General features: G+C 42.5%; 1 protein-coding gene across 3 annotated transcripts in view; it reads left to right on the plus strand.

The window, feature by feature from the left end:
- The first annotated feature begins 21,922 nt into the window (after positions 1-21,922).
- The window catches only part of MAP2K4 (mitogen-activated protein kinase kinase 4), a 120,206-nt gene continuing 117,913 nt past the window's right edge, over positions 21,923-24,215 (plus strand). Inside the window, exon 1 of one of the 3 annotated variants that reach the window (XM_023188092.2) lies at positions 21,923-22,100. In XM_023188092.2, the coding sequence (XP_023043860.1) occupies positions 21,986-22,100 (115 nt within the window). In that variant the 5' untranslated portion in view covers positions 21,923-21,985. The remainder of the gene's footprint in view (positions 22,101-24,215) is intronic. The other 2 variants (XM_023188094.2, XM_023188093.2) reach the window with 2 other exon arrangements.

The raw sequence follows: 24,215 nt of genomic DNA on the forward strand, positions 1-24,215 counted from the left end.
TCCTGGCTAACACGGTGAAAACCCGTCTCTACTAACAATACACAAAATTAGCCGGGCGCAGTGGCGGGCACCTGTAGTCCAGCTACTCAGGAGGCTGAGGCAGAATGGCGTGAACCTGGGAGGCGGAGCTTTCAGTGAGCCGAGATTGTGCCACTGCACTCCAGCCTGGGGCACAGAGCAAGACTCTGTCTCAAAAAAAAAAAAAAAAAGGTTTGGGCTTTTCACTTTAAGCTCATTGGTAAAAATTATGAAAATGCAATGTCTCTTCCAATTAGTTTGCAAGAGCTACTGACTCACATCGGAGACTATGGAAATTAGTAGCCACATTTCATCAAAATTTTTTGCTTAATTAGCAGATGGCATTGAAAAACAAATATCATTTTTAGTATCTGCTGCCAATGATGTACTTTACCCATTTGGAGATTTGGGAGGTTTCTTTTTTCACTTTTGACAACCATTATAACTAAGTGTCAAAAATACACTGAATTTAGAACCTGACTTTAAAACTCTCTGTATCACAGAGTATTAAATATTTGCTCAAATAATGAGGTGTATTATATTTTTGGTGAGAACTTTATTGAATAAATAAGATATATATTTTAAAATATTATTTTTCCATTTTTACCATACCCTTTTTAACTTTCAGTTTTGAATATGTTTTATAATGTACAACATGTAGGCAAAATAATACATGTGTATATTATTTATTAATAAATACATACACAAACAGAGGATACATAGTCTCAAAATACTTTTACTAGAAAACAATGATTGATCAAAAAAGTGTAGATCTCCCTGTTCTAGGTCTGGGAGCTTCTTAAACTGGGTTACAGATCAGACTCACATGGAGGGCATGTTAATTTCACATTATTTTGACTTCTTTCCTGAATCAGATTATCTGAGAGGCAGAGTCTGGAAATATGATTTTTTAACAACTTCCAAAGTGCTGTTTTTGGCACTGATTGTGAGTGGCATTCAAATCCGTGTTCATAAATAATTGTCTATTAAATCAAACTTCAGGACACAAACAGATGTTAGTTGCCAAAACTTATGTGGGCAGGAAGGATGATAATACAGGGAGTAATACAATTAACTGGCAATCAAGATGGCTTTGGAAGAAGTTAAAATAGAACAAGGTTTCCGGGCTGATTTTTATCCAGAACTCCTAACATAGATATCCCCAATATAATAACATATTAGAGCCATCTTCATGCATCTCAATCCTCTGATTAGTAAAATGAGAGATAACAATGCCACTCAATGCTCAGGACTGTTAAGAGAATTAAATGAGACAATATATGTAAAATACCTAGAACGGTGCCTTGGCACACAGCAAAATCTAGCTGTTATTGAGATATCATAATTTGTATGTATCATCTGTTTTAGGATAGATGATTCCTAGAAAGAATAGTAATAAAAAAATTATTAGAAGTGAGTATAAATTAACTGGGCATGCATACCTGTGGTGCATACCTGTGGACCCTGCTACTTGGGAGGCTGAGGTGGGAGGGTCACTTAAGCCTCAGAGGTTGAGGCCACAGTGAGCCATGATCTCACCACCACACTCCAGCCTAGGTGCCAAAGCTCAAAAAAAAAAAAGAACTGAGCAAAAATATTACCACACCATTATTTTTGCCACAGTGTTTCAACAGCATCCATTATAATTATGTTTGTAATTATCAAACATAAAAGTCTCAACTAAATGAACTTAATTATGTAAATTGTAAGACATTCTGTAATAACGTAATAAATATCATATTTTTATCTCAAAATTAAAACCCAAAGGAATTAGGTGACTGTGGCCTCATAGAGACACCTAACAACCATGAATGTGGTTTTCTGTGTCAGGCCAATGTTTACTGTTTTATTTTATTTTGTTTTGTTTTGTTTCTGTCTTTTTAGAGTCCTGCCTGTACCTCTGAGCTTAATCTCTGTTCTGGTAAGATGTCAAGATTCTGGCCTCCTCCACCAAGAAGGGGGCCAGGGTTTTAGCCACAGAGCTTCACCACCAAATGTTGAGACATCATCTCCCAGTGAAGACTCTATGTTGATTTCCCTTTTGAGCTTCAGTTCCTGCCAGAAAAAGAGCTGCAGCCTTCAGATGCAGATTTGGGAAGGTTCTGAAGTCTTTAGGCTTCTTGTTTTTTTTTTTTTTTTTTTTTTTGAGACGGAGGCTCGCTCTGTTGCCCAGGCTGGAGTGCAGTGGCCGGATCTCAGCTCACTGCAAGCTCCGCCTCCCGGGTTCACGCCATTCTCCTGCCTCAGCCTCCCGAGTAGCTGGGACTACAGGCGCCCGCCACCTCGCCCGGCTAGTTTTTTGTATTTTTTTTAGTAGAGACGGGGTTTCACCGTGTTAGCCAGGATGGTCTCGATCTCCTGATCTCGCGATCCGCCCGTCTCGGCCTCCCAAAGTGCTGGGATTACAGGCTTGAGCCACCGCGCCCGGCCTCTTTAGGCTTCTTTATCTCATTAGCCAGGGATCCTTTAAAACTTAGAGAGTTCCATACAGGTAACAATCTTAGAGGGATTATGGAAGAGGCCTTGTGTCCCCTTAAACCTTGCACCCACCCAGAATTCTTTGGTCCTCCGAAATGTCTCACTTTGATCCCTTGTTAGCTGAATTCTGATTTTTGTACAGTCACTTGATGCTGCCTGTGGCCTCCTTCACTTTCAGGTGCCTGACTCGTTGCTGGACTGATGGCCCTGCTGACTTTGGACAGTCAGACTTTGCCCTTGCTGGGTCTGTGACATCTATCTTACCTTGAAAGCCAGGACTCCTGAAATCCCATCAGTACTGAGCTGTGGGAAGCCTCATCTGTCCCTGCCGCCTGCTGCTGGGGATGGCTAGACGCCTGCCCACGTTGAGATTTTCTCTGCACTCGGTTTTTCAGACTGAACCTTTCTCCCACTGACAGAAGCTTCCAGGAGCATGTGGTGGCTCCTGAAGGTCTCACGGATCAATTTTTAAAAAGCAAGCTTTTTCTTCCCCTGGAGAAACAGCAAGATTGGTGACTCGTCTGTCACTGCTAATTAGCACAAAGGGTCTGAACACTGGGGAACACAGAGAGAGAAGATGATTGGAATTAACCAGACACCAGGGTTGGAAAAAAAAAAAAAAAAAAAAACCTGAATGTAGTGGTGCTCAGAGAACAGAAAGAAAATAACGTTAATCAGCAGCAGTGGTCTGCTGTAGAAAGTCTTGAGGAGAGCCACTGCAGAGGGCCTCTCGGGTTGCCCGTGGAGATATGAAGAAGCAGCCGCATGTAGCCAAAGGCACCAAACAGAAACCCCATCTTGGAAGGGGCTGGTTACCAGGAATTAAGCAAGGAATGCATTCATTTAAGCTTACAGAGTTCTATCCAAGGTCAGTTCTCTTCTCTGAGACCGATATGGACCCTTCCAACCAGGAATTGGAAACTGGCAGCACGTATTTTCTTTTTCTTTTCCTTTTTCTTTTTTCGAGACGGAGTCTCGCTCTGTGGCCCAGGCTGGAGTGCAGGGACTTGATCTAAGCTCACTGCAAGGTCCGCTTCCTGGGTTTACGCCATTCTCCTGCCTCAGCCTCCTGAGTAGCTGAGACTACAGGCGCCCGCCACCTTACCCGGCTAGTTTTTCGTATTTTTCAGTAGAGACAGGGTTTCACTATGTTAGCCAGGATGGTGTTGAGCTCCTGACCTCGCGATCCGCCCGTCTCGGCCACCTAAAGTGCTGGGATTACAGGCTTGAGCCACCGTGCCCCGCCGAAGCATGTATTTTCTTTGGCAAGCACAATTTTAAAAAATTTACTTGAACTGGAATGCCTTTTAGTCATGCATACAATTTGCAGTGGGTCATAAGTCTGACTATCCATTATTATTACTATTATTATTATTCAGAGATGGGAGGGTCTAGCTATGTTGCCCAGTCTGGGCTTGAATTCCTGGGCTCAAGGGATCCTCATGCCTCAGCCTGCCAAGTAGCTAGGACTACAGGCTCAAGCCACCATGGCCAACTTTGACCATCCCTTTAGCTCATGTGTTTTCAACATACTTACAGTACCATCTGGACCCTGAAGGCATTTGAGCAAGACTGCACTCAAATATTCTCCAGAAGGCAGAGGAGTTAAGGTTAATGACGCTCACCTCGGAGTCTGAGTTGTAGAGTGTACTGGGGATGCCCAAAGCCATTGCTGGTCAGAGGGCCTAGGAGCTGACTATTGCAGATTGGGCGGGGTGCTGCCCTTGCTAAATCCCTTATCCCACAGTTCACTTGATACTTATCATCAGTCTGTGGCCTCCACCAGATGGTAGGCATCTAGGAACTGTTGTTCCCCCCAAGATCCTTATTATTCAGGGAACTCCCAAAAGAGAAATACGAAGGAATTTGGTCAAGGTCAACAGATAAGAATTTAGTCTAAGGCCAGGCACGGTGGCTCACACTTGTAATCCCAGCACTTTGGGAGATGGAGGTGGGTGGATCACGAGGTCAGGAGATCGAGACCATCCTGGCTAACATGGTGAAACTCCGTCTCTACTAAAAAATACAAAAAATTAGCCGGGCGTGGTGGCAGGCACCTGTAGTCCCAGTTACTCAGGAGGCTGAGGCAGGAGAGTGGTGTGAACCCGGGAACCAGAGCTTGCAGTGAGCCGAGATTGTGCCACAGCACTCCAGCCTGGGCGACAGAGCAAGACTCTATCTCAAAAGATAAAAATTAAAAAAGAAAAAAAAATTTAGTTTAGGTCATAACTATATCCCAAGAACCAAAATTTAGATACCATGGTCCAAAATTCAGAGCATAGCATTTACAATTGTGACACCCCTGGCCAATTCCTGTCTTATGGGCACAAGCTATACAGATATCAGCCAGTGTTCACTGGAGGAAATGAAGGGAAGAAAGGAACTCAAATCTCAAGCCTGTCTGGGAGAAAGAAGCAAGTTTTCAGGGTTATACTCACTTATAAACTGGGATCTCGCCTTTTTTCCAGTGAAGAATCCACTGAATTATCTTAACTTTCCTTCACATACCTGAAAACAGATATATTCGAGGAGACATGGGTTGGTGTAGACAATGCTTTTTTGTTTTTGTTTTTGTTTTTCTCCCCCCCATCCTTTTATCCCTACACGGCTACTTCTAAAACTGCCTGCTCCACTCGGGGTTCCAGGAGGATAGCCTTGGGTTCAGGGCAGCCACGTTCTTTTTCTTTCAAATTGTATCATTTGGACCTCTAGAAAACAGGGTCCTCTGGTCCTCCATGATCAATTTCCACCCATCTCTGCGCCATTCATTCCCAAGCTTTTATTTCTTTTTCCTTTTTTTTTTTTTTTTTTCTTCTTTCGAGACGGAGTCTTGCTGTGTCACCCAGGCTGGAATGCAGTGGCATGATCTTGGCTCATTGCAACCTCCCCCTCCCAGATTCAAGCAATTCTCTTGCCTCAGCCTCTCGAGTAGCTGGGATTACAGGCTATGCTCGGCTAATTTTTGTATTCTTAGTGGAGACAAGGTTTCACCATGTTGGCCAGGCTGGTGTCGAACTCCTGACCTTAGGTGATCCACCCGCCTTGGCCTCCCAAAGTGCTGGGAGTACAGGCGTGAGCCACTGTGCCCGGCCATTCCTGAGCTTTTTTTTTTTTTTTCTTGAGACGGAGTCTCGTTCTGTGGCCCAGTCTGGAGTGCAGTGGCGCGATCTCCACTCACTGCAAGCTCCGCAGCCTCCTGAGTTCACGCCATTCTCCTGCCTCAGCCTCCCAAGAAGCTGGGACTACAGGCACCCGCCACCATGCTCGGCTAATTTTTTTTTTTTTTTGTATTTAAGTAGAGACGGGGTTTCACCATGTTTGCCAGGATGGTCTGGATCCTGGAGACGTCGTGATCCGCCTGCCTCGGCCTCCCAAAGAGCTGGGATTACAGGCGTGAGCCACCGTGCCCGGCCTCCTGAGCTTTTAAATCATGCCTCCTTGCTCCTGCCTGCCTAAGCCATAAAAGAAACAACAAATACCCTAACTTTGCTTCTTGAAAAACCACTTAAAATACACCAAATGATCTATTAACATATATTCCTAGAATTCCAACATACAGATTTGCGAGATGGTAGAACAAGTGCCTAAAATATGGCTTATCTGTGTAATATTAGGAGATGGTAGTTTAGAAAAGACTACAGGAACATCATCTTTTCCTTGACTGCACATGTGGCTTGGATTTAACAGACCAAAACAGGGGTGAAAGCTTTATTGTGGTGCCTGTCGAGAATAGACAGTCGGAATAGATAGTCAGAACATCAGTAGATAGTCAGAATAGACAGTAATGGAAAGGATCGTTTCACAAGACTTTATTCTCAGGCTTAATTACAACCAATAAAAACTTATAAGTAAAAAAAAAAAGGTACTATCAATGAATTTCACTGTATAAATATAGCATGAACTGTTTACTAAATGAACAGGATTTTTCATTTATATATCTTGTAATTCTTCGCTATTCTAATTGAATCTGAGCCAAGAATAGAAACTCAGTACATTTATTTTCTGGTGCCTTAAAAAGAAAAAAGGAAAAGTTTTGTGTAAGTAAAACAGAATGTATTTATAAGAACAGACTGCTTTTCTTTAAAACAGGTTCCAAAAAATTTGTTTCTGAATCTTTTTTTATTTTCTTTTTTCTTTTGTTTAATTTTAGACGGAGTCTTGCTTTGTTGCCAGGCTGGAGTACAGTGGCACAATCTTGGCTCACTGAAACCTCCGTCTCCCGGGTTCAAGCGATTCTCCTGCCTCAGCCTGCCCAGTAGCTGGGGCTACAGGCGCCCGCCACCATGCTCAGCTAGTTTTTTTATATTTTTAGTAGAGACGGGGGTTTCACCATGTTGGCCAGGATGGTCTCGATCTCTTGACCTCATGATCCACCCGCCTCAACCTCCCAAAGTGCTGGGATTACAGGCGTGAGCCACTGCGCCTGGCCGGTCTTTGATTTTGTAAACACTTATTATGCCATGAATTCATAGGGAATAGGTTCCAGTAGCCCGGGCTTCTCTTCCCATTGGTTCTCACAGTGTGCTTCTCTGGGTAGATAGAGCAGGCTGGCACTTCAGTTGAACCCAGGTACTTTTCTCTTTGTCTTATTTTTCTGATAATTTTCCTTCACTCGTTTCAGGAAGCTATCTTGGCTCTTCAAGGGCTTCCTGTGCTCAATACGCACATTAATTCTCTTGGCAAGAATCTCACCCTTAACTTGTTTGTTTACAACAATGCCAACAGCGTGCTGGGGGACACTGTAGACTCTTCCAGTTTTGCCATGGTGACACTTGTGGGCATTCCTTGTTGAACAGTACCCATTCCCTTGATGTCTACAATATCGCCTTTCTTTTAGATTCGCATGTACATGGCCAAAGGAATAACTCCACATTTTCTAAAAGGCCTGGAGAACATACATTGGGTGCCTCTCCTCTTTCTCTTTGTGTTCGTCATTTTGGTGAATTACTAGAAGATGGTGGTTCCCCTGAATCATATTTTTAATGAAACTTTCAAAGTATATAAATATATGGTAATAAATATTTTCTGTTTCATGTTTATTTAACAACAAAAGAAAGGACATTCATCATTCCTGATTTAGTTACTTCTTTTTTTTGAGATGGAGTCTCATTCTGTCGCCCAGGCTGGAGTGCAGTGGTGCGATCTCAGCTCATTGCAAGCTCTGACTCCTGAGTTCAAGCAATTCTCTTGCCTCAGCCTCCCAAGTAGCTGGGACTACAGACATCCACCACCACACCCAGGTAATTTTTGTGTTTTTAGTAGAGACAGAGTTTCACCATGTTGGCCAGGATGGTCTCGATCTCCTGACCTCATGATCCACCTGCCTCGGCCTCCCAAAGTGCTGGGATTACAGGTGTGAGCCACCACACCCAACCAAATGTTCTTAATTATTTTATTTTTTTGAGACGGAGTCTAGTTCTGTCGCCCAGGCTGGAGTGCAGTGGCGCAATCTCGGCTCACTGGCACCTCTGCCTCCCAGGTTCAAGTGATTCTCCTGCCTCAGCCTCCCGAGTAGCTGCAATTACCAGCATGCACCACCACATCCAGCTAATTTTTGTATTTTTAGTAGAGACAGGATTTCACCACATTGGCCAGGGTGGTCTCGAACTCCTGACCTCGTGATCTGCCCACCTCAGCCTCCCAAAGTGCTGGGATTACAAGCATGAGCCACCGCGCCTGGCAGTTACATCTTAATTCATTAATTTTCTTTAGGAATTATGTTCATGACATTTACAGTCCATAAGCTACCAAGGAATATATAATGTAAAGTGTCTCAATCCTGTCCACCAATCACTCAGTTTCTCTCTCTTGAGACAACATTTTCATTGTTTTAAGTATCTTTCCAAATAAATTTACAAGTAACTAAATATTACATATACATTTCTCCTTCTTTAATACAAATAGTAGCAAACCATGGTATTCTTCATCTGGCTTTTTAAAAATGTAACAATACATATTGACAGTCATCCCATATCACTACACAAAGAGCTTTCTCTTCTTACAGCTGTGTAGTATTCTCTCCATGTTTATTTAATTGCCCACTAAAGGACATTTAAGTTGATTCTAATATTTTGCTATAAAAATACTATATTCAATAACCTTGGACATATATCATTTTGCAAACATGTGGGAATATCTGTAGGAATACATATCTAGAAGCATAATTTCTGGGTTAAAGGGAATATACATTTTTAATTTTGATAGCCCTTGTTAACTTGCCCCCCACTGAGCTGTGCCAATGTTCATTCCCACCAGCTATGTAGAAGAATGCCAGTTGCCCACACTTTCATCAACATATTGTGTTATTAAACTTTATCTGCTAGATAACTGAGTAATTATATCTCAATGTGGTTTTAATTTACATCTTTTTTCTTTCTTTCTTTCTTTTTTTTTTTTTTAGACAAATCTTCTGTGGCCCAGACTGGAGTGCAATAGCATGATCACAGCTCTTTGCAGCCTCGATGTCTTGGGCTCAAGTGATCCTCCTGTCTTAGTCTCCCAAAGTGTGAGTCACCGTGCCTGCCCGCATCTTTGCATTTTTAAAGAGACAATTATATTCCTTTTCTGTGATCCACTTGTTAATTTTCTCAGCCCAATTTTCTATTAGGTTGTTGTACTTTTTCATGTTGATTTGTAGGAATTTTTTTTTTTTGAAACAGAGTCTCGCTCTGTCGCCAGGTTGGAGTGCAGTGGCGCGATCTCGGCTCACTGCAACCTCCCCGCCTCCTGGGTTCAAGTGATTCTCCTGCCTCAGTCTCCCGAGTAGCTGGGACTACAGGCATGTGCCACCATGCCCGGCTAATTTTTGTGTTTTTAGTAGAGACGGAGTTTCACCGTGTTAGCTGGGATGGTCTCGATCTGCTTACATCGTGATCTGCCCACCTCAGCCTCCCAAAGTGCTAGGATTACAGGCGTGAGTCACTGTGCCTGGCCAATTTATAGGAAATTTTTATTAGTGATTTTAATCCTTTATCCACGTTATAAATTGAAACGTATTTTCCCAGTTAGCAGTTTGTCTTTTGACTTTGCTTATTGTGTTTTTTCCCTAGAGAAAGTTTTTAGAAATTTCATCTTTTGACTTGTGTCATTCTTAGAAATGATGGACTCATCTCATATCTTAATGATTTCTTAGTTTTTCTTTAATACTAAGATTTTTGATCCATTTGGAACTCCTCTAGATTTAAAGTTTGAGCTATGGATTCAAGTTCACTTTTCAGCAAATGTCTACCTTTATTTAAGACCTCACCTTTAATTGTGCTATATTCTCAAAACTATTTGAATCTATTTCTAGTCTTCCTGATTAGTTTTGTCACTCTGTCCATTCATGTGCCAGTTCCACAATTCCACAAAGTTTTAATCATTGTAGATTTAAAATATTTTACTATCTGGCAGAGCTAGATCCCCTTCTCTTCTTTCAGATTTCTTTTTTTTCTTTTTTTTTTTTTTTTATCATTTTGTCTTATTTTTCCCTACGAAATTTATAATCAGCTAGTCGGTATTTTGTTCAAACTAAGAATGGGAAATCTTTATCCTATAAATTGTGACTAATCCACAAAAGAAGTAATTGTAAGTCATATAAAAAGTAAAAAGCAACTTTGTTTAGGCTTTACAGATAATAACAACATGTTCAAATTCATTCTCTTGAATTAAATAAGTGACTTGATAAAATTTTACCTAGTAAATATAATAAATTTAGAAAACATATTTCAGATCCATTTTAGGGGTCAGCACTTTGAAATTGGGTAATCTTGTCCCAGGAGACATTTGCCAAACTCTGAAGACATTTTTGACGGTCTTGGGTAGGGAGGAGATACTGGTGTTCTTGGCATCTACTGAGTAGGAGCCTAGGATCCTGCTAAGTACCCTCCAATACATAAGACCCACCTCCCCAGACAATTGATCTGGTACAAAAATGTTAGCAGTGCAGATGTTGAGAAACCACGATTTAGAGACAGCAGCAGCAGGATAGTGTTGGTTTGTTGTTTTTGTTTTAACTACAAAGGGGACAAAGATGGAGATGATCTATGAGAAAGAAAAGGTGAGCAAAGGATATAGGAGTGGTAAAGTTCTAGTTCTTTATTGATGGTATGGTTTGGTTTTGTGTCCCCACCTAAATCTCAGGTCAAATTGTAATCCCCACATGTGGAGGGAGGGACCTGGGGGAAGTGACTGGATCATGGGAGCGGTTTCCCCGTGCTGTTCTTATGATAGTGAGTGAGTTCTCACCAGATCTGATGGTTTTAGAAATGGTACATTTTTTCTGCGCTGACACACATTCGCTCTTGCCTGCCACCATGTAAGACATGCCTTTGCTTCTCCTTCGCCTTCTGCCCCGATTGTAAGTTTCCTGAGGCCTTCCCAGCCATGTAGAACTGTGAGTTAATTAAACCTCTTTCCTTTCTAAATCACCCAGTCTGGGGCAGTTCTCTATAGCAGCATGAGAATGGACTAAAACAATGGTATTAGAATGTACCTATGTTTTGTGAGCTACAGGAAGCAGCCTGCCCATTTTTAGCTAAGAAACAAAACAGAGTCAGGGAGACAATGATTTTGAATGAACGAGTTGAGTTTAGTTAAAGATGATCATTCTTTGCCCTACTAGGAGCTTGTATCTGAGATACTTCATACGTTAGAAAAGTCAGCAGAAAAAAGGTATTTGAAAAATTTTATATTTGTCATTTTTATAAGTAAAATATTATATATATATCATTATTGCTTCAATGTGTAATACTGGAATTATGTATGAGACTTGTAATCATAGGTTTATAAGACATTTGTATTTATCCTTTATTCTTTTTTAAATATTGCATTGTGAGTATTGCTTATTAGTATTGTATTATAGGTTTGCATATCATTCAGATATCAAAATAGTTAAAAGTTTTTCTGTCATTAATATATTACAAACAAAAGTAAAGTGTTCCTATAGTATTAATGGGGTATAATTTTCACAGATATATTCAGAGTTAACAAAGCTCTTAGCATCTTAACATAAAGTAAGTTACATTTTTCCTGTGTCTCTACTTTGTCTTTTTGTAAAATGTAATTTAGGTTTTTTCATTCTTAGGAGATTTCTCTCCTGCTCAATTACATTTCTGTGCTGGGTATTCTTTATTTTGCTATTAATTGAAATGTCAGGTAACTTGATTCTTTTCAACATTCTAAAAATGGAGAATTTCCTACGTGTCTAACAATAATTTTTCAGTTTTTCTATATTGCTGATAAAATGCTTCATCAACTATGGACAGAATTTAGTTGCAGATATCTGATGGTTAGAGTAAGCCCACAAACCTGTATGGAACAATTTGGAAAAGAGTAAGGCTTTCTTGAGCTTTGATTGGTTGAATTTGATGTGCTGGGACCAAAAGTAACTGACAAATGGTCACAAGAGTTCATGTTGTGGTAACTCCTCTTGAAATGAACTATGTTTCATTTTTAGTTTATAAAAAATACAATATCTGCCAATGTCCTATTCATTCGATATCATAGATGAAATGCCTCAAAACATAACGTTGTTCACTAGGGTGGCTTTAATAGACAAGCCAGAGAATAACAAGTGTTGGTGAAATTGCAGAGAAATTGAAACCCTCATACTCTTAGTGGGAATCTAAAATGATGCAGCAACTTTAAAAGTCTAGCAGTTCCTCAAATAGTTAAACATAGAGGTACCATAAGACTCATCAGTTCCACTCCTACATGGAGTGGAAGATACACAAGAGATCTGAAAATATACATCCACGGGAAAACTTGTACAAATGCTCATTGCAGCATTATTCATAATAGCCAAAAAGTGGAAGTGACCCAAAATGTCCATCAATAGACAAGGAGAACAAAATGTGGTATATCCATACAATATAACATTATCCAGTCATAAAAAAGAACGAAACACTGATACATGGTACAACATAGATGAACGTTAAAAGCATTATGGTAAGTGAAAGAAGTTAGATATATATTGTGTGACCACACACTGTATGATTCCATTTATATGAAATGTCCATAATTAGCAAATATATAGAGACAGAAAGTAGATTCGTGGTTGCTTAAAGCTAGGGGTAGGGCCAGTCGGAGTCCAATGGGGAGCAACTGCAAAGGGTATAAAGTTTCCTTTGGGGATGATAAAAGTGTCCTAAATTTGATTGTTGTGATGGTTGTATAACTGTGAATGTACAAAAACCACTCAATTATACACTATAAGTAGGTGAATTATATGGTACATGAATTATAGCTTAATAAAACTTAAAAAAACACAGTGAAACAAAACAGTACTATTAAATTCAAACCCGATATTGTTACCTACTCTCGAAAGCAAAACCAAACCCACAATGCCCTCCCCCAAGTAATCATTACATTCTACAATCTTGAGTTAGCCAGAGATGCCTGTTGCGGTCTCACATTAGACCACATTTGACACATGCCTTTGCACGTGAGGCCCTTCCCTGGCTACGCCCTAGGTGATTCCTTTCTTTTGGATACATTTCAATAAGTCATTATTTGTATCAGAACCTACCCAGTAAGATTGTATTGGTTGGACAAATTCAGACTTAGTTGTTAGAAGTTATAGTTCTTGGTTTGTTATTTTGTTCTAGGGAGTAATACAATTTAGCAAGATGTTTAACTTCTGTGTGACATTTTTAGTTTTGTCATGCTTTTTTTTTTTGAGACGGAGTCTTGCTCTGTCACCCAGGCTGGAGTGCAGTGGCCGGATCTCAGCTCACTGCAAGCTCCGCCTCCTGGGTTCACGCCATTCTCCTGCCTCAGCCTCCCGAGTAGCTGGGACTACAGGCGCCCACCACCTCGCCCGGCTAGTTTTTTGTATTTTTTAGTAGAGACGGGGTTTCACGGTGTTGGCCAGGGTGGTCTCGAACTCCTGACCTCGTGATCCACCTGTCTCGGCCTCCCAAAGTGCTAGGATTACTGGTTTGAGCCACCGCGCCCGGCCTGTCATGCTTTTTATATTCCCTAATATTTTATTATAAAAAATTTCAGACATATAGTGGAAAAAATTGTAGTTAATAGCAGTCTATCCACCACCTTGATGTCACCATTAACATTTTATTACGCTTGTTTTAGCATATCTCTATCCATCTTTCTATCCCTCTATCCTAACATTCAACCATTTTTTCAAAGTAAATTGCAGATATCAGCATTATATCCTTTTAAATACTGCAGGACTCCTATAATTAGCTAGAGTTTTATATTTGTATTTCTTTTTTTTTTTTTTTTGAGACAGAGTCTTGCTCTGTGGCTCAGGCTGGAGTCCAGTGGTGCGATCTCAGCTCACTGCAACCTCCGGCTCCTGGGTTCAAGCAATTCTCTTGATACTCAGCCTCCTTAGTAGCCGGGACTACAGGCATGCACCACCATGCCCAGCTAATTTTTGTATCTTTAGTAGAGACAGGGTTTCGCTATGTTGGCCAGGCTGGTCTGAAACACCTGGCCTCAAGTAATTGGCCCACCGTGGCCTCCCAAAGTGCTGGGATTATAGGCTTGAACCACCACACCCAGCCTGATATTTGTTTACGGGTTTTTCTTTTGATGTAAAATTTACATACAATGAAATGCACAAATCTTTAGCATATATTTGCTGCATTTTGACAGATGCTTACCCTTGTGTGACCCAAACTCTTATCAAAGTATAGAATATGGCCATTACCCCAGAAAGTTCCGTTTTCCCCTACCCAGTTAATCTCCAAGCTTCCTTCCCTCTATTTTAGTTTGTTTCTTTTCTTTTTTTAAAATTATTTATTATTAGTTAATTAATTAATTTATATATTTATTTTTTGAGATGGAATCTCCCTTTGTCTCCCAGGCTGGAGTGCAGTGGCACAATCTTGGCTCACTGCAACCTCTGACTCCTGGGTTCAAGTGCTTCTCCTGCCTCAGCCTCCTGAGTCACTGGGATTACAGGTATGCACCACCATGCCCAGCTAATTTTTGTCTTTTTAGTAGAGGTGGGGTTTTGCCATGTTGCCCAGCTTGGTTTCGAACTCCTGACCTCAGGTGATCTGCCCGCCTTGACCTCCCAAAGTGCTAGAATCACAGGCGTGAGCCACCGTGCCCAGTCCTTTTTTTTTTTTTCCTAGTGAGGTTACAGTAATGGAATACAGAATACGTGGACAGGTTGTGGGTGTAGTTCTTGCAGAACAGAATCCCATGCTTTCGTAATATGTTCGTATTTGGTGAGACCACCGTATTCACTAGCATAAATGGTAGCATGGTATTCACTTTTGGTAATGACTTAGAGTGAGATATTTACATTCTTTCACTCACATAAATAATGTTGTCATGAACATTTGCTCATAAGTCTTTATACATCTGCATGATTATTAATAGTCAAAATTAGTAATATTGGCCGAGCGTGGTGGCTCACGCCCGTAATTCTAGCATTTTGGGAGACCAAGGTGAGTGGATCACTAGAGGCCAGGAGTTCAAGACAAGCCTGGGCAACATGGTGAAACTCCGTCTCTACTAAAATTACAAAAAAATTAGCTGGGCATGGTGATGTGTGCCTGTAGTGCCATCTGCTTGGGAGGCTAAGCCATGAGAATAACTTGAACCCGGAGGTGGAGGGTGTAGTGAGCTGAGATCATGCCACTGTACTCCAGCCTGGGTAACAGAGCAAGACTCTGTCTCAAAAAAATAAAAAATAAAAAAAAAAGTAATATATTCTTTTATCTGAACCAGATGAAACTTTGGTTCTTTAATGGTGTGAACTGGTTAAAGTTTCTCACAGGCCCTGCATTTCTAATTAAATGCAATGCTCGAATGACATCCAGAAAACTGCATAGCTTGCAGCTCTCTGCCTGAAGAGGCAACATGCATCATTGGGTGGCCTGGTCCTGAGCCCTTGGCAATTTGAGGGTGGGCGTTTTGCTCAAAGACAATTGCTGAGGCTATATGGAATATCTGGTGACTGTTCCATCCAAATAGAAGTGTCTGACCTTGTTTCTTTCCCAGAGGCTGAAATTGGGGTCCTAAGGTGAAATCCAGTTGTAAATTATTTTTTCTTTATTTGGAATGTGAAGTGTAAAATGTATTCTTGAGGCGGGTGCAGTGGCTCACCCCTGTAATCCCAGCACTTTGGGAGGCTGAGGCAGGTGGATCACCTAAAGTCGGGAGTTTGAGACCAGCCTGACCAATATGGTGAAACCTCATCTCTACTAAAAATACAAAATTAACTGGGCGTGGTGGTGCATACCTGTAATCCCAGCTACTTGGGAAGCTGAGGTAGGAGAATCACTTGCGCCCAGGAGGCGGAGGTGGCAGTGAGCGGAGATCATGTCATTGTACTCCAGCCAGGGCAACAAGAGCGAAACTCCATCTCAAAAAAAAAAAAAAAATGTATTTTTAATCAAACCATTGACATATGTATCAAAAAGAACAAGCAAGTTAGATTTCTCAACAAAGGTTCTCTAAGCAAGGAATACACAGACATTACTCTTTCTCTGCAGCCTCTTTCAGGATGGGGCACTTTGATATTGCCATACATTCCTCTTTTTTTTTTTTTTTTGAGACGGAGTCTGGCTCTGTCGCCCAGGCTGGAGTGCAGTGGCCGGATCTCAGCTCACTGCAAGCTCCGCCTCCCAGGTTCACGCCATTCTCCTGCCTCAGCCTCCCGAGTAGCTGGGACTACAGGCGCCTGCCACCTCGCCCAGCTAGTTTTTTTTGTATTTTTTAGTTGAGACGGGGTTTCATCGTGTTCGCCAGGATGGTCTCAATCTCCTGACCTCGTGATCCGCCCGTCTCGGCCTCCCAAAGTGCTGGGATTACAGGCTTGAGCCACTGCGCCTGGCTGCCATACATTCCCCTTAACAATCATCTTAATTTGTTATTTTCATCTACTCTAGTGGGAAGATAAAATCACTACATGGCAGAGCCAGGAGTTGCAGGCACATTTGGGGATTTCCTTAAGGATAACTTATAAATGTAAATTTGCTGGTTATTCATATGTGTTGCTTAAATGCCTTCTTGTCTCCCCAATGATTATGCCAGCTACCACTATAATTACTAAAAAGGTTAACTTTTTAAAGCAATTTATTTTTCTGAACTGTGTATTAGTTTGCTAGGGATGTCATAGCAAAGTACCAAGAGAACCAATAAACAACAGAAATGTATTTTCTCACAGTTATGGAGGCTGGAAGTACAAGGTGTAGGCAGAGTTGGTGTCTTTTGAGGACGCTCTCTGTGGCTTGTAGACAATCATCTTCTCCTCGCTCTGTGTGTCTGCATCCTAATCTCTTTATAAAGACACCTGCCATATTGGATTAGGGTCCACTCATATGACCTCATTTTACTTTAAAGACCCTATTTCCAAATATAGTCACATTCTGAGATGCTGGGGGTTAGGATATTCCAACACGTAAATTTGGAGTGGGAGCAGAATACAATTTAGTCCATAAGAAATCATAAAACACAAATATGTAAGAGAAATGTGAGCATAAGAAAAAGTTAAAAAGCTCATACATAGCTTCCTCAGTTGGAACAAATCAAAGTGCATTCTTGTTTTTTTCATATGCAGATCTAATTATTAGCTCTTACCTTACTAGTTAACAATACCAACAGCAATGCAAGTATATGTCAGTTTTATCACAAACTCAGAATTAGGTATTATTAGACAAAAAATAGGATTAGTTATATATTTATTGTATTTCTTTTTAAATTCAATTTCCCAATTTCCCTTAATTAATTTGCTAGGTTGAATGTTTTCTCATATATATATATGTATTTATTATTTTTCCCTATTTTTTAATCCATCTTTTCTAATCATTGGCAAGCTGTGTTGATGTTCTGAAAGAAGTATTTTATCATTTATTATATATATGTGTATATAGATTTATTTTATTTTATTTTATTTCATTTGTTTTTTAGACGGAGTCTTGCTCTGTCACCCAGGCTAGAGTGCAGTGGCACAGTCTCGGCTCACTGCAACCTCTGCCTCCCAGGTTCAAGTGATTTTCCTGCCTTAGCCTCCCCAGTAGCTGGGATTATAGGTGCCCACCACCATGCCTGGCTAATTTTATTTTTTTTCCTGTATTTTTAGTAGACACAGGGTTTCACTATGTTGGCCAGGCTGGTCTTGAACTCCTGACCTCAAGTGATCCACCTGCCTTGGCCTCCCAAAGCGCTGGGATTACAGGCTTGAGCCAACACCTCCAGCCTTCTTTTATATTTGTTATTTACAATATTGGATGTGTGGATGTGTGTGTGCGTGCGTGTGTGTGTGTTTAAGTTAATTTTAGTTGCCTAATCTACAGTGTCGCTTCTAGGATTTCTATTAAAAGAATATATATATTAAATTCTTTTTAAAGGCCAGTCATAGTGGCTCACAACTGCAATCCTAGCACTTTAGGAGGCTGAGGTGGGTAGATCCCTTGAGGCCAGGAGTTTGAGCCCAGTTTGTGCAACATGGTGAGATCCCGTCTCTACAAAAATTACAAAAATTAGCTGGGCATGGCACATGCCTGTAGTTTCAGCTTCTTAGGAGGTTGAGGTGGAAGAATTGCTTGAGTCCTGGAGGTCCCAGCTATAGTGAGCTGTGACAGTGCCACTGCACTCTAGCCTGTGTGACAGAGTAAGATTCTGTCTCAAAAATAATAAATAAATAAATAAATATGTATAATTAGAAAAGAGGGCTTATAGCACATTATATGAGACTGTAAATATATCAAGTGTGCACATTGAAGAATGGAAGTAAGATTTTCATGGTGGTTTTTTTTTTTTTTTTTTTTTTTTGAGACAGAGTCTCCCTCTGTTGCCCAGGCTGGAGTGCAGTGGCACGATCTCGGCTCACTGCAGCCTCCGCTTCCTGGGTTCAAGCAATTCTCCTGCCTCATCCTCCTGAGTAGTTGGGACTATAGGCATGTGCCACCACACCCAGCTAATTTTTGTATTTTTTAGTAGAGCTGGGGTTTCACCATGTTGGCCAGGATGGTCTTGATCTCCTGACCTCGTGATCCGCCCATCTTGGCCTCCCAAAGTCATAATGCTTATGGGAATGGTAAGACTAAAGTCCCCCAAGCCATTTCTTGGCACCATTCCAGTCCCCAAGGAAGTGGAAAACAGAACTGAGACATACACACAAGTGACATGTAGATAAGGGAAATTGGAACCCTACTGGCAAGTACTGCAATAAAGGATGAGAAAATTGCTCCAGTAAAACTGGTTGGTATTTGATCATCCTGCATCTAGAGCCTGGTGATGACAGGATACTACATTTGAGACATTTGCCAGATGACTATGGGGCTGTTGAAGTCTTTTCCCTGTATGCCAATGTGGCCAAGCCAAAGGAAATATAAAACTCTTTTCCTGCCGGGGGTATGGAAGAGGCTCCCTATTTTCCTTCATGCATCTTTTCTAATCATTGGCAAGTTGTGTTGATGTTTTGAAAGAAGTATTTTATTTGATTTTTTATACTTATTTTTTATACTTTCGTTCTGCAGGTACGAAAATATAAACTATAAAGAAAATAAATTTCCTGGATCCCTTCCTTACACCTTACACAAAAATTGACTCAAGATGGATTAAAGACTTAAATGTAAGACCTAAAACCATAAAAACCCTAGAAGAAAACCTAGGCAACTCCATTCAGGACATAGGCATGGGCAAAGACTTCATGACTAAAACACCAAAAGCAATGGCAACAAAAGCCAAAATAGACAAATGGGATCTAATTAAACTGAAGAGCTGCTGCACAGCAAAATAAACTATCACCAGAGTGAACAGGCAACCTATAGAATGGGAGAAAAATTTTGCAATTTATCCATCTGACAAAGGGCTAATATCCAGAATCTACAAGGAACTTAAACAAATTTACAAGACACAAACAACCTCATCAAAAAGTGGGCTAAGGATATGAACAGACACTTCTCAAAAGAAGACATTTATGCAGCCAACAGACATATGAAAAAATGCTTATCATTACTGGCCATCAGAGAAATGCAAATCAAAACCACGGTGAGATACCATCTCACGCCAGTTAGAATGGTGATCATTAAGAAGTCAGGAAACAACAGATGCTGGTGAGGATGTGGAGAAATAGGAACACTTTTACACTGTTGGTGGGGGGTGTAAATTAGTTCAACCATTGTGGAAGATAGTGTGGCAATTCCTCAAGGATCTAAAACTAGAAATACCATTTGACCCAGCGATCCCATTACTGGGTGTATATACCGAAAGGATTATAAATCATTCTACTATAAAGACACATGCACATGTATGTTTATTGTGGCACTGTTTACAATAGCAAAGAGTTGGAACCAACCCAAATGCCCATCAATGGTAGACTGGATAAAGAAAATGTGGCACATATACACCATGGAATACCATGCAGCCATAAAAAAGGATGAGTTCATGTCCTTTGCAGGGGCATGGATGAAGCTGGAAACCATCATTCTCAGCAAACTAACACAAGAACAGAAAACCAAACAATGCACGTCCTAACTGATAAGTGGGAGTTGAACAATGAGAACACATGGACACAGGGAGGGGAACATCACACACTGGGGCCTGTCGAGGGGTGGGGGTTAGGGGAGGAATAGCATTAGGAGAAATACCTAATGTAGATGATGGGTTGATGGGTGCAGCAAACCACCATGGCACCTGTATACCTATGTAACAAACCTGCACATTCTGCACACGTATCCCAGAACTTAAAGTATAATTAAAAAAAAAAAAAGAAGAAGAAAGCTACTTTTCAACCTGTGCCTTAAAAAAAGAGAATGTTAGGGAGCCCCTTACAGCGTCTCATTTTCTTTGTCATTTATTGTTTCTCTTCTCATCTATTGTTTCGCTTCCCATATGCACCATGCAGAAGATATAGAGAGAATATTTAGCCCGCAGTAGTGCTATCACAGCTCACACAGCTCACTGCAACCTTGACCTCCACAGGCTCAGGTGGTCCACCTCTGCCTCCTGAGTAGCTGTTAGCCAGGCTGGTGTTGAACTGTTAGGCTCTAGTGGTCTGCCCGACTCTACCTCCCAAAGTGTTACAGGTGTGAGCCACCGTGCGCGGCCTGAGCTGAACAATTGGATGGGAATTTTTCTTTTTGGGTTCTTATAAGATTTCCTCTTCAAGGGCTTCACAATTAGGATGCCCCGGGAGCAACAAGAGCTGGGTGGGCTACTGATTTCCTCATGAGGAGCTGACCATGTGTATAAGATCTGGACTTGAAGATACTGGGTAGTCAGCAAGGCCCATGGAGGAGAATTCTGGCAGGCTCACCACTTAAGTACACCTACCTGCTCTCACCTTCAATTTGTCTTTAATGCCTCTCCACTTGACGTTTATGACTAGTCACTTTTAGGAGCTGAGCATTCAAGATGATGGATGAAGTTGGGTTTAGAACAAGAAGGCAGGGCTATTTTGACCCAGGACACATTTCCAACATGCTGTAAGGAACTCCCAGCATCAAATAAGGTCTGGGTGGAAGAAGTTTTGGGAAAGAAGTCTAGGTGTAAATCACACGATGCTTCTAAATGGGAGAAAACGTCCAGCTCCATGGCTTAGATTCTTTGGGATGTAGGATAACTGGCTATTCCATTTTAGGCAAGGCTGCCTGGCTAGAAACCCATGTCTCACCATTTCAAGTACATTGTGGTTGACTCACAAATCCTAACCTCATAGATAACTTTCTCTTCTTTTAGCTACTGTCTTCCTGGAAATAAAAGTCTCTGTGCAAAGCAATGGAAGAAACCTCATATTGTTTTTTGGGGTTGCCATTTTATGTAATTTACAATAATGACTATGGCTAGTCTTATACAAGATGTAAAGGATTTGGGGGAGGGAATCCAGTGTGCATTTAGGAGAAGATGGTGATGTAGATAGCATATTTCAGGAGGCTGGGGAGTGTTGAGTGCTTAAAGATATGCTTCTCAAGTTTAATGGGTGGTATTATTAAAATATAGCCTCTAGTTCGGTAGTTTTGGGATGGGTCAATGGATAGTACTTTGGCTAGTTCCCCTTAGGACTCCCCTTTTCCCTCAGAGAAGTGTAGAGGGTTGGGGTACTGGGCTTAAGAGGAGCTCCAGACTGTAATCATAACTATAGGTAACTCCCCTCTGGAAGTGATGTGTTAGCGACTGGATCCTTTTCAGCTTTACTATTCTGATTTGGGGTTCTGAGATTCCAAGAAGGGAGACTTTTGGGAATCACAGACTTCCATGGAAATGATGAAAGCTATGTACCTTCTTTCCCCACAAATGCAGGCCTACCTTTAATTCTGCAAACCACTTTAGGCCCCGCGGGCCCACAGCCCTGGTCCAAGACAGCTGTCTGCTTCACAGGTCGCGCACCCTTAGCGGGGCGGTTCTGCAGCTCAGCATCTGGAGCCGGCTGCGCGTCGACCTCGGGCGGGGGCGTGTCAGGAGGCGTGTCCTGGGCGTGTCGGAGGCGGGGCCAAGGCAGGGGCAAGCCGCGCCCCTTGGCCGTGCGAGAGGCCGAGCTTGCTGCATTGCAGCCGCCGCGGCGCCGCTCGGCTCCTCACTCCCAACAATGGCGGCTCCGAGCCCGAGCGGCGGCGGCGGCTCCGGGGGCGGCAGCGGCAGCGGCACCCCGGGCCCCGTAGGGTCCCCGGCGCCGGGCCACCCGGCCGTCAGCAGCATGCAGGGTAAGGAACGCGGCCGCGCCGAGACCCCGGCCCCCTAGCGCGGCAACCCGCGTCGTCGCGGCCTGCCCCAGCGGACGCCCCCGGACCCGGCTGAGGAAGCCACGGCAGCCGCCGGCTTCTCCCTCTCTCCCTCCCCGGCGTCCCGCCCCGCTCCCGGCCGCCTCCGGCCCGGCTTGGATCCGGGCTCCGGTCCGCATAGGCCCCGGCCGCGGCCTCTGCCTGCGTTTGGCCCCTGGGCCCTACCGGGCTCCCCGCCGGCCCCTGTGGCCCACCTGGTCCGGGACCGCCCCCGCGGCCACCCCCATCGCCCCCGCCGCTTACCTGGCGCCCGCCCGGCCCCCGTTTCCGGGAACGCGCCGGCTCGGGGCTGCGGCAAGGCGGGAGGGGCGTCGGGCCTGCCTCCTGGTCCCTGACGCCGCTCAGGTAGGCGGTGGAGACAGCGGCCCCGGCCGGCGCCCCTCCGCCCCGCCGCCGCAGTGGGCCCCGCTCAGGGCCATCTTGGCTGTCGCCGGGTACAGCTGGAGCCGGACCACCGAGCTGACCTCGGGCTCCGCGGGCCTCTTGGAACCTGCGTTTTCAAACTTTTGCAGGGTTTCTGTGCGCTGGAGGGGATGGGGGTGGGGGGCGGGTTGCCCAGGCCTGTGCCACCTGTAAGGTAGGTAGGTAGGCTGCCATTGGCCTGGGAGAGGCATTTAGTTCCAGGCCAGGGATTTCTGTGTTAGCATTGCATGCAGGAAGGAAAAAAAAAAAAAAAAAAAAAAAAGACTGAATTCGGTTTAAATGGAGAGATGCAGGAAATAGGGGTCAAAGGGATACTGTAGTGTCTGGACATTTGAGGCAGCTCTGCTAATTAATGGCTTTCCCCAGTGGGAATGCTTATTAGCTCTGTATGGCTCTTGACAGGGGGTGTTTTGAAAATACCAGGCCCGAGTCTGTTAGGGACCATTTCCTTAAATTTACTGGGGAATTTTGTGTAGTAATGCTATTTTTCAAACAGGGAATCTCAGAAATCTCTTGACAACTTTAGCAAACTGCTTGTGTTGAATTATTAACAGAATAAGGGTCGGGGTACCCTTGGTAGTCAGTGTGACCATGGTTACTTTTTTATTCCATTCTTCTTAAAGGGCTTCTTGTCTTTAGTTAGGTTCAGCAGACATTTATTGAATATTTCATGTTTATAGAGCATGCCGTATTTCAGGAGGAAGAGACAGGATTTTATTTATCTTTACATCCCTGTCACCCTCCCCATGAAATAATTTTAATGTACATAAAAACCAGTGATAGATATATAGACAGGATGATGTCAGAGCTTAGAGGACACTTTCTGTGCAGGCCCTGAGATAATTCATTCAAATTGAATTAGTTATTGGATGTCCACTGTGTTGCACAGCACATTATACTGATGAAGTATAAGTTTGACTTCCTGACTGTACAGCTTTAGAATCTAGGTGGTGGGGGGGGGGGAGCGGAAATGAAATGGCAAAATGACAATTTAGAATTGTATTTCTTGTTCCAGATGGGTGACTTATAAAGCTTATGAAAACAAGGTGGTTTGTTTGTTTTATTGATGGGGAGGCTGACAGTTTGAAATAGCTGGATACTTTTTTTTTTTTTTTGGTTCAAAAAATATTTATTGAGCATCTGCGTAAAACGCTCATGCTGAGTTTATGGAGAATTGAGCAGTCTCTGACTGTCCTCATGGAGGTATCCCCCTGTGAAGATGGGGGAGGGAAGGTTATGTAGCTCAACTTGAAAAATTACTAGTTGGGAAAGTAATAAAGGTAACAAGCTGGGTTTTGTGATAGAAAATAATAGAGGGCAGTCTGCTTGATAAGATGGTCAGAGAAGGCTTGTCTGGAAGGCCTAACCCTCTTTTACCTGAAGAGGGTTCTAGGCAAAGGGAACAGTGTGTATGAAGGTTCCAAAGCAGGGAAGAGCTTGGAGTGTTCTAGGAACTCTTAAGTCAGTGGTTAGGACTTTTTTCTGATGCTCTCCGTTCTCCTCAGCCCTTGTATGTTGATACCCAGTTAACTAAACTTTCTAATAAGCAGAACCCATTTTAGAAGGAAAAAGGACCTAAGACCTCTCTTTGAATTGTTGCCGAATTTTCTTTCT

Source organism: Piliocolobus tephrosceles, chromosome 16 (assembly GCF_002776525.5).
Source record: "Piliocolobus tephrosceles isolate RC106 chromosome 16, ASM277652v3, whole genome shotgun sequence".
NCBI lineage: Eukaryota > Metazoa > Chordata > Mammalia > Primates > Cercopithecidae > Piliocolobus > Piliocolobus tephrosceles.